The sequence below is a fragment of the Podarcis cretensis genome (genome assembly GCF_951804945.1).
Source record: "Podarcis cretensis genome assembly, chromosome: 5".
NCBI classification, from domain to species: Eukaryota; Metazoa; Chordata; class Lepidosauria; order Squamata; family Lacertidae; genus Podarcis; species Podarcis cretensis.
In genome coordinates, this window is record NC_137174.1 from 33,148,102 (window position 1) to 33,158,516 (window position 10,415).

The 10,415-nt window shown below is 43.4% G+C and overlaps 1 protein-coding gene across 1 annotated transcript; it reads left to right on the forward strand.

The window, feature by feature from the left end:
- The first annotated feature begins 473 nt into the window (after window positions 1-473).
- Window positions 474-7,489, forward strand: CISD1 (CDGSH iron sulfur domain 1). Its single transcript, XM_079976517.1, has 3 exons — window positions 474-608; window positions 5,134-5,339; window positions 7,084-7,489. The coding sequence occupies exons 1-3, from the start codon at window positions 578-580 to the stop codon at window positions 7,171-7,173; spliced, it is 327 nt and encodes a 108-aa protein (XP_079832643.1). The 5' UTR covers window positions 474-577; the 3' UTR covers window positions 7,174-7,489.
- The last annotated feature ends 2,926 nt before the right edge of the window (window positions 7,490-10,415 follow it).

Genomic DNA, 10,415 nt, shown 5'->3' on the forward strand with positions numbered 1-10,415 from the left:
CTCAAGACTGGTAGCGTGTAGGTGGACCTGGAAGCAACTCTGCAAGAGCAACACCGAGACTAAGCAGCAGCAGGAAGAGATGGCAGGCAGTGCCATCCCATGGACTGGTTCCAAGCAGGAAGGCAGGCGCTTCGGTTGGTGGGGCAGTGCCCTCTTAGCCTCTGCTGAGGGACCCTGTCCCCTCTGGCACCTGTCCCCCAAATCTTTCCCGGCTCATTTATTCAGCTGCTTCTCGCATTTGCAGCATTTATGCTCAGGGTGGCCTTGACTGTTCTTCCTCCTCCCCTTCTCCTTTAATCCTCCCGACCACCCCCGAGGTCTCTAAGTCTCCAGCCGCAAGCGATTTTACCCCTGACCCCTGACCTCCCTCCACCCTTCCCGCTAGAGCCGCGCTTGGTAGTTTTGCAGCGCTTGCCCCGCCCCTTGAAGCAGAGAGGCCGCCCCCGGCCGGCGCCATGTTAAAAGCCCTGGCGCGCAGGCGCGTCGCCGCCGGGTGTCACTTCCCTCGCCCCGCCTCGCGTGCCCTTCGCCGGAGCCTCAGAAGGTGGCGGCGCGGCGTGCGTCCGGGGCTGCAGTCATGGGGCTCGGGTCGAATTCCTCCGTGCGGGGTAAGAGCGTGCAAGGTCGCGGCATTGCAGCGGCGCCCTTGCAAGGGGGGGGGGGCGTTTAGGGGGGCGGGTTATGTGGGGTTTCTCCGTGGTTCCAGAGCAATTCTTTCCTCCCTTTGACCCGCGTTGCCAACCGAGAGAGAGAGATCTGTTACCTTCGCGCGGGGCCGTGTGTACCATGCAGCTCTCTTCCCCCCTAAAAACAGGCGCATCTTCACGGCCGGGGAAAGAGAAAAGCTCCAGGAATGCGGCGCCTGGAATGCGGGCGGGGCATAGTCTTTTTTTAATAAAGTGGCCCCAGCCTGACTGTAATAGGGGGCGAGCAGTTTTGCACCTGCGACCTCTGCAGCTCCCCTGGGCTTTTTTTTTTTTTGCAGTGACCTTCAGCAGTTCTTTCCCCTCCAGGGCTCCGGTCGCCGCTGTGGCAGCAAGAGCAGCAGCGATGCCCCGAGGCTTCTTCAGCCTTCCCTCCTTGACTCATCTTAGCGGGCGTTGGCTAACCGCTCGCCTTTCTCCCCGCACCTGTTTGCTCCGCGGGAGCCCTCGGGCGCCGCCGCGCACTTCCGACAGGCGGGCTTCCCTGCCTGCCTCTCCCGCTCGCTTCTGCGCCGGGAACAAAGGAACTCGTGACTGCGCTGCAAATGCCAAGCGTTTCGGCTGCTGGAATTGTTGTCTCGGGTCTTTAAGCTGAGGCACCGCGTTCCTAGCCGGAATTTGGCTCTTTTTGGAAGGGGGCGTGGTGAAGCTCGGCCTCTGAACTGCTCGTGGTGGACGCCCTTGAAGCTCTTGCGCGGAAACCAGCGCCTTTAACTAATACCTTTGGGGATTAGTGGGGTAGTTTAGTGCTCCTGCTGGGGGAAATGTAACTAGGTGTGGGTTTGAGAAAGGTTGCATTCAGGCTCCTGCTCCTAAGGGGAGAGGCTTCAGGGCTTCGTTTGCCTAAAAGTCGCACTTTGATTTGAGGGCCGGCTTTTTGGTCAGTAGTGAGCAGAGGGCACTTGGCACATAATCAGAGACTGGCTGGGATTCTCCCCTGTTTTTACTTGTAAGATTTAGCAAACCAACATCAACTAAGGGTTGAATTAGCAAGGATTGCTAATTCATATTTTGGAGAACTATTGCCCAGCTTTGAAAAGAAGAAAAGATTCTAAAGCAGGCTTCCTCAAACTCGGCCCTCCAGATGTTTTTGGCCATGATCCCTAGCTAGCAGGACCAGTGGTCAGGGATGATGGGAACTGTAGTCTCAAAACATATGGAGGGCCGAGTTTGAGGAAGCCTGTTCTAAAGGGACCGAACTGTTCTTTGATCCTGGATAAGTAACAATCTTTCAAGTTCCAGGATCTGTAGAGCAAAACTGTCATCTTGTGATGAAAAACATGATAAAGCAGTCAGGTGCTGTACAACAACACTAAATAAAGCACTATTGCTGTAAGAGCTGTTTTCATTATTTGTGTTATTCCCTACTCCATGTCAAGTCTCTCAATTTCAGGCCTTCTCTAAGGACACCTGATGCTCACCCACAGTTGTAATTTTTTGTAAGTGTCTCTGTCCAGCATTTTAGGCAGGTGCTTGTAGGGATCCTGACATCACACCTTATATAGCTCATTCCTTTTGTATATGATATTCTGTACATTCACCATAGTTCCTGATCACCCATTTTCCTTGCACCCTACAGTGCTCTTGGTGGCAACACTCCATCCTCCATTTATGTTAGTTAAATAGTTGGAATCAGAATACTCTTGCCATATTTATCATGGTCTGCGTGATCTGTTCCCTACTATGGTTTATATGTGCCTATGGCACAGGTGTAGCCTTGCAGGTATGTAGTTAGACCCCGCTAACTTTCAACAAGTGCAGGGCATCTGAAAGTTGCAAGCTTCTATCTGCGATGTGTTGGTCCATGTTTTCCTGTGTTCTGTCTGACATGAGCTGGTTGGATTTCATGAGTGGTTATATACTGTATAGCTTTTGTTGTATTGACATGTGTGGGTATGGAGTTTGTGAGCTGTTTGCCTTACTGAACTTGGAAATAAAACTCGGCACCAAGGACTTTCCCCTATATACAAAAAGATTCAGCAGCAGCTGTGTTGCTCCACTACAGTTGGTTAAATTGAGAGTATAGTGTAACAGTTTTATGAGGCTTGCTAGATATTGACGGTAAGAACTTTACAGTTTCACAGAACTCTAGGCAGGCAGAGATAAAGAAGAGGGAGTAAATAAAATACTTTTGATGCAGATGGAGTTTCTGCCATGCCCTCCAATATGTTGCAGTTTCCAAAATGGTTGTCCATGAAGCCTTTTGCAGAGCTTAGTCTTATTCTCTGTTCAGCATAAAATATCTCTGGTTGTGTGATACGATTTTTCCAGACAATTTTTATAGGGAAAATTCTTCTGTAAATTAGGGTAATTTGCAAATGAGAAAATCTTCCATTTGCTTTAGTAAATTTTTTGATGTCCCAGATCTAGAGAATAACCTAATTCAACATGCTTATTTTACTTTAGTAGACAAAGCTAAAAACTCTGAAACTTCCAAGTTTGGCTAATGGCATCCATACTTTATTACTAATGAGCTTCTGGAATGGAACATTTTCTGCAGAAAAATAACTGGGTGTTCTCAAAACATTTTGGTTCTAACTGTAATCAGTCTTCCTAAAACACTGCCTTCATACTGCGATCACACATTGTAAACACAACTTTCTACCATGTCTTCGCTAACAACTTTATCTCTTCCCACTTCTCTTCATTTATTACTGAGCTTGAGAAGAATTCTGTGATTCTGCAAAAGCAGCCCACTGCTGGTTTTTGTTCTTAAGCTGGTCCTGATAAAAGTGTTATGGACTTGCTCATAGGTGATAGGGACAAGTTGGTGGAGCTCAAGCTTCCTACCCTCTGGAATATTTTTTGGTCTGCCTGGAAGCTCTGCTAAAGCTTCTAGGGTAAATATTTTGGTTGTGTTGACTGCAACCCTAGCTTTAGTGCAGGGGTGGAGAACTTCCAGCTGGCAGGCCTGATTAGGCCTACCAGGCACCCTCATTTGGCCTATGAGACTGTTTTGGCCAAGCTGCAGCAACTTTCTCTGTACCTGATGCTGTGCATGAGGTCAGGTGCAGAGCAGGTAAAAACCTGATTTAGCTGAAAGTGTGTTTATTTGCACTGCTGACCAGCACTTTGAAAGGAACTTCTGAAGATCCAATAACTGGCTGATTGTCAGAAGCCTCTTTCAAAGCCCTGCACAAAATAGTGTTTCGAGAAAGGGTTCTGAAGACCACCTCTGAGCAAAAAAGGCCAGTGGACCTCATTGTGACATCAGCTGATTGACAGATGGGGGATATAACAATCTGACCTGCTGGGCTAAAAAATGTTCCTACTCCTACTTTAGTGGAGCTCCTGATTCAACGTAATGCCTTCTGTTGAAATAACGTGTGGACAAGGTATAAAGTATTATTGCACAAGATTGCATCTTCGGGGTTGCTAATCCAAACACATAAATCGCAATGCGGTCAGTGGGATTTTTAGAATTTGCTTGTGGGAAATATTTGCTTGTTTGCAAAGTTAATCACCTCTGGTTAGGCTGGAAGCTAGTAACATGTATTGTGTCAATGATAGTGATTGATGAATAGGTTGACTTCTCTTTCCTCAACAGAGTACTAGATTAATAATAAATAATAATAAATAAATGTACTGGTGACCTTATTTTTACCTGCCAGATAATATTGGAATTCCTTCTCTTCCTTTACCTGCTGGATAATATTGGAATTCCTTCTCTTCCTATGAGAACCCTTTCTAGGTTATCTCTTGTCTCAATATGTTGTTCTATGTAACTCTTTAGCTCTAACTTACTTGTTTCTCATTTTGGCATTCCTTAAAGTCATGTGTTAGTTACATTTTTGACCTTTTGAAAATAGTACTTACGGTACTTGGAAATGGTTGTGCCCTAAGTTGCATAGGGAGGGGGAAGAAGTCTTGAGGATTAATCATTTCCTTGAGAAGGAAAACACGATTTCTAGTATTCCAAAGTTTATTTACCCCTTCTACTGGGTCTACACAAAAGAAATGAAGTGGTTCCTTTCCATGAGTGTCAGAACAAAAACTAAAACTACAATCGTATATTTGAACTTCATCAAATTCACCACTTGGTATAAAATAGCATTTTAGGGGTTGAAGCCAACTAGGTTATACTTGGAGCTAGACCCACTGAAATCAATGGACCCATGTTAATTATGTCCATTAATTTCAATGTCTGTATTCAGAATAGGTCTAACATTAGATGTAACCCTAAGGCGCTAATCCTGAGCACACTTTGGAAGCAAAATCTTTCTGTGTTTAGTGAGTAGACATGCATGGGAAAGAGTGCTTTCAGTTTATATTCTGGCAGTTTAGGAACGCAGTTTAAGCCCTACTAAATGCTATGAAGTGTGTATGAGGAGAAAATGAAAATTCTGTCAGACAGTAACTTCTCAGCACCAGTTCACACAAAAGGCCTTAGTGAGTGCTCTTTAACAATTTCTCCATATTTCTGTTTCAGTTGAATGTATTGCAGCCGTTACGTTTGCTGCTGGAGCGGCAGCCATTGGATATCTTGCTTACAAAAAATTTATCAGCAAGGACAGATGCTGTAATGGGATGGTAAATCTTCATATCCAGAAAGATAACCCAAAGGTAGTTCATGCATTTGATATGGAAGATTTGGGGGAGAAAGCTGTGTACTGCCGGTGTTGGAGGTCTAAGAAGGTAAGAGAAGAAAATGACAAATATCTTGTAACTTTTAAATTACAAATTAGTTGAACCCTCCACAGCCAAAGTACTTACCATATTTTTTGCTCTATAAGAAGCACTTTTCCCTTCCCAAAAAGTAAGGGGAAATATGTGTGCGTCTTATGGAGCGAATGCAGGCGGGAGGCTCTGCTCAGTTTTCCCTTTAAAGAGCCGCGTGGAGCGTGTGTTGAGGCTCTTCAGGGTTTTTCCACGAGGAGAGAGAAGGGCTGCCCTTCTCCCTCCTCAGGGAAAAGCCCCCAAGCAGGGCACACTCCGCATGCTCTTTAAAGGGAGCACGGCTCTTGGGGAAGCCTTAGCTGCGTGCAGTCTCTCCTGGGCAGGGGGATGAAGGCTACCCCTGCCCGGAAGAGGCTACGCGCGGCTATCCCATAAGCCAGGACAGCAAGTGGGATCGCTGTGCAACGATCCAGCTTGCTGTCCTGGCTTCTGGGATTCAGAATATTTTTTTTCTTGTTTTCCTCTTCCAAAAACTAGGTGCGTCTGGTGCATCTTATAGAGCGAAAAATACGGTACTTTTAGTTCATCACGAAGAATCAGAAGGAATAACTGAAAGTCCAATAATTGGCTGTTTCTAGAATCAAAGCAATTTTCCATATGAGGAAGGTTTCCTCCTGAGAGCATGTAACATAAGAGTAAATGCCACTGAATATTAATGTTTAAGCATTCATATTTTAAAAGACAATTGAGAGGGGTAGGTTTTAGTGGGAAAAGAAATATTGCAACAGGAGAATAGGTTGTTCAATGTTAGAAGCAAAAAAGGAATTATTATAGTGTAAATTGTAACAGTGGTTGTGTAATAAAGCAGAAATGTTGATCAAATATGTTGAAATACTTTGATCCTGTCCTTGTTTTCAAGGCCAAATGTTGATACTAGTCCTCAGACAAATGTATTTTATTTAATTGCAGGAATTGAAAATTGCACTTTTTTGACGGGCCTGTGAATGCAAGTATTTTTGCAAGCCAGGCAGAATGACCCTGCTCTCCTGCCCCCCAACCCCAATGTGCTGTTTCTGGGATTCTCCTGACTCCAGAATAGATTTTGGAGGAGGAGAGGAGAGTGTAGAAGCCCCATTGCTGGCTTCTGCTAGTGCAGTGGGTTAGTTGAATCTAGGTCTAGGTTTAGTACGGACAAGTCTTCTGTCATATCAGCACAGGAACTGTGATACCTTCTGATGGCCTACTAAATTACTAGATGGTAGCATAGCCAAATTTCTTCAGCATTGGCTGTAAACAGCATTTAACTCTCGACCATAGTTGGTATTCATCATGGTTGCTTAGCCAACCATGTGTTGGTTTCACAGTTAAGAAAATACACTGTGACTTGGTTCTCCAAAGTGCAACTTGTTTTCCACCTGTGCTGATCTTGTGGCCCTGTTGTTTGGCAGGTACCTGGGAAGGAATAGTCAAACAAACCATGGTTAAGCAAGGCCATTGGGTTGAGAAATAATGCCAACCATAGTCTTCAAAAACAGTGATTCATAAGCCAACTACAAACCATAGCATTACATCCTGAGTTTCTTGCCAGAAAATAAATTATGGCTATCCACTGGGCTGCATTCAGATTTTCAAGTCAACAACATTTAGGCTAAACAAACCATGACTTGGTATAAATCAGGCCACTCTTAGGTTTCCTTGTTGTTTGTGAATTGCTATTTGCTATATATAAAAAAGTAAACTGAAGGCATTTTTTCCTCCCTAGTTTCCATTATGCGATGGGTCTCATACAAACCATAATGATGAAACGGGAGACAATGTGGGACCTCTGATCATCAAGAGAAAAGATGCATAAATGAGGAATGATCTGGACACCGCACAACCATATTGCAGTGTTTTCTGCTCACTTGTAATTGGTGTAAAAATGAGGTCTTAAGTCATTTCACTGAAGATTTTTAGATGTGTGGTATACAGTATGCTGCAACTGATGTAATTCATGGTGTTTGCCTTGCTTAAGCACTACAATGTATGTTAGGAATGAATACTCGTGACCTTGCTTTTGTTTTGTCTTGTAAAATGTACATTCTCATTAAGTGTATTAAAAAAAAGACCTTTAGAATGTACTCGGAACTATGTATGGGAAGATAATACATTAAATTATTTTCAAATAAGCTGTTGTAAGCTGTCTTTATTGTTCACACCCACAAGCAATATAACAATGAAATGACTCATTTTAGTTGTTATTTTTTAACCAAGTGGCATATTTCTTCACCTACTTCAGACATGGTGCTCTAGGAATAGGGCTTCAAAATGTAATGAAAGCATTAAAAAAAAGACTGAATTTATTTTAAGGAAGCATTTTTGACCTACTAATAGTTGGTATAATTACTTATGAATGCTTTTGCGTAAGACATAAATAATATGAGAGCATTTTCCCCCATGCAAAATTATGTCAGCTTAAAGCATAATCCTATACACGTCTACTCAGAAATTCATTGATTAATTGCATCTTATTTCCCAATGGGTGGGTATAACATTGGATCCATAATGCAGAGTAATCCTACAGTGGTAGTGGTGGGAAATTGCATGGCAGAAGAACTACCATTTCAAAGCCCTTCTGCTTGCTTTTACAGCAGAAGGTGAAGGAGGTGCTTTTCCTGTGTTGTTTTTCAACAGGAAGGGAAATTACACTGGCTCCAGGGCTGGCATAGATTTTGCCCCCTTTCAGGGGTGCGTTGGGGAAATGAAGTGGCTTTTCATTCTGCCCCTGGCACACTTATTTTTGGCCTCTTTGCCAACAACAGATATTTCCTCTGCCACACTGCAGAAGCCTCCACTTAGGGAGCATATAACGCCAATCCTGGCCCGACTGCACTGGCTGCCAATTTCTGGGCCCAATTCAAAATTCTGGTTTTGACCTATAAAGCCTTAAATGGCCCAGGAACGCAATACCCCAAGAAGCGCCTCTCCCCATATGATCTGTCCCCACAATCATCATCTGAGACCCTTCTTCATGTGTCACCTACATAAGATGTCTGGAGGGTGGCAACAAGAGAATGGGTTTTATCTGTAGTGGCTCCCCACTTGTGGAATGCTCTCCCCAGGGAGGCTAATGTGGCATTTTCATTATATATGAAAAACATTCCTCTTCACCCAGGTCTTTGGCTAATTAAACAATCTATGGCTTTTGAAATGTGTGTGGCAGGGGAATTGTTTTTGGTTGTTGCTATGGTATGAATTTTTGTGTTTTTATATTGCAAACCGCCCTGTGATCCTCTGATAAAGGGCAATATAGAAATTTAATAGAAATGAATAAACTGATAACTGTACCCCTAGGCAGAGGTCAATTAAATGTACTACACAAGAATGACGATGATGTACTGCTGTATTACAAAAAGCAGGTTGAGTAAAACAAGGTCGCTTGCAGGATTTTTACATTTAAGTCTAGAAAAGTTGCAGACCGTTCCAGGCAAGAGAATTCTATTTGCACAAGGTGGCATTATTTGGTATGCAGCTTTTAAAGTTATCCGTTCTGCAGTGAGAAGGTGGCTAGCCAGCCTAATGGGAAACACCCACTGCCCATTTACCTAATAGTTGTTCTAGGGCTCCAACCAGATTCCTTGGACTCTGAACTATTGCTCTCAGTCCTACCTGTGACTATTAGGTTTCAACAGCAAGAAAGCTTCACTCCCAACATACAGCAGACCATTAACAAAAAGTATTCTGTTTAGTAAACAATTTTTTTTCTGGAACTGAGCTCTTGTTTTGCCCTGACTCTAACCCTTTATTTAGTTGTGGGCCCCTCTATGCTCTGGAGGAAATAGTAAAGGAATACAGTATTATTATTTTTTTGGAGTGCATAAGAGGAAGGCATTAAACACTGAGAACTCTGAGTACCACAGATAGTGTGCGTCAGTATGAGACTGCTGAGTCTACAGCACAATTTGTTCACTGCTATTGGGCAGATATTACATGTAGCCTTTTCTTGCCAGTGTGTGACTCCTTTAACAACCTTGACTTAAATTTATGAAGCTGAATAATTAAATCACTTCTAGTACTGCAAACCTTGTGAATAAATGGCTGCAGGCAGTCCTTACTATTTGGCAGCAGCCAGGGTTTCAGCATTGTAGCAACTTATGTTTGTGATAGTCCTTGTCTGTTAGTAACGCTCAAGCTTCTACTGTATTTCAAATATTTTACATGCAGAAGCATTTGTCTCCTGTCTTTTTGTTATGTAGCATCCTGGGGCGCTTACAGAAAATTTTAAAAAGATATTGAAACTATTATACAAATGCAATCAAATAAAAAAGTCGAGAGAGAATCAAGAAAAGAGCAAAAAGAAAAAATTGGTTTACCTAACAGAACAATTGCCTAAACAAGGCTTGGGGCACAATTCTAAGTCTAGATCTGCCAGGTTGAGTAGAGTTAGGATCCAGCTGATCAGCTTAACTCCCTTAACCTGGCTCAGCCAGACATAGGCTAGCATATCTCCTCCATCCTGGCTCAGCAGAGCCTATTGGATCTTAAGACCATGTAAACTCTGAAAAAGGGGTGTGGTGGGGGCAGGGCAGAAGGGAGTGAAACCTAGGCTGAATCCTAATCACATGCATGTTGGTTATGTGACCTAGGAACCTGGAGTAAATTAAGGCAACGGAAAGAGTGGTGTAACTCAATTTAAAGGCTTGTTTTCCCTCTTCCAGGTTAGGGCAGTTCAGCCTGGTCCTCAATGGCATTTGGATCCGGTGTACGTTTGCTGACTTAGTTTATGTTGGTTCGATTTATACCTGCTTCTTTTGTTTTAAGATTGCTCTCAGTGGTGAAAAGATGGTAAGGTGGAGTCCAGGCAGGGAGTTCCACAGCTTGGGTGCTGTTAAAGGGAAGGGCAGTATTCCTGTCAAATACACCTCCTTGATAGGACAGGTTCTTTATGCATTTTGGTCCCAAGCCATTTATGGTTTTAAACATAATATGTAGCATGTTGACTTACGCAAATAAACTAATCGGTAGTCATTGCAACTGGAGCAACAAAGTTATTGACATTAACCCTATAAAGATCCTGCTGGGCCAAGCCTCTCACAAAACAGGAAATTGTTAATT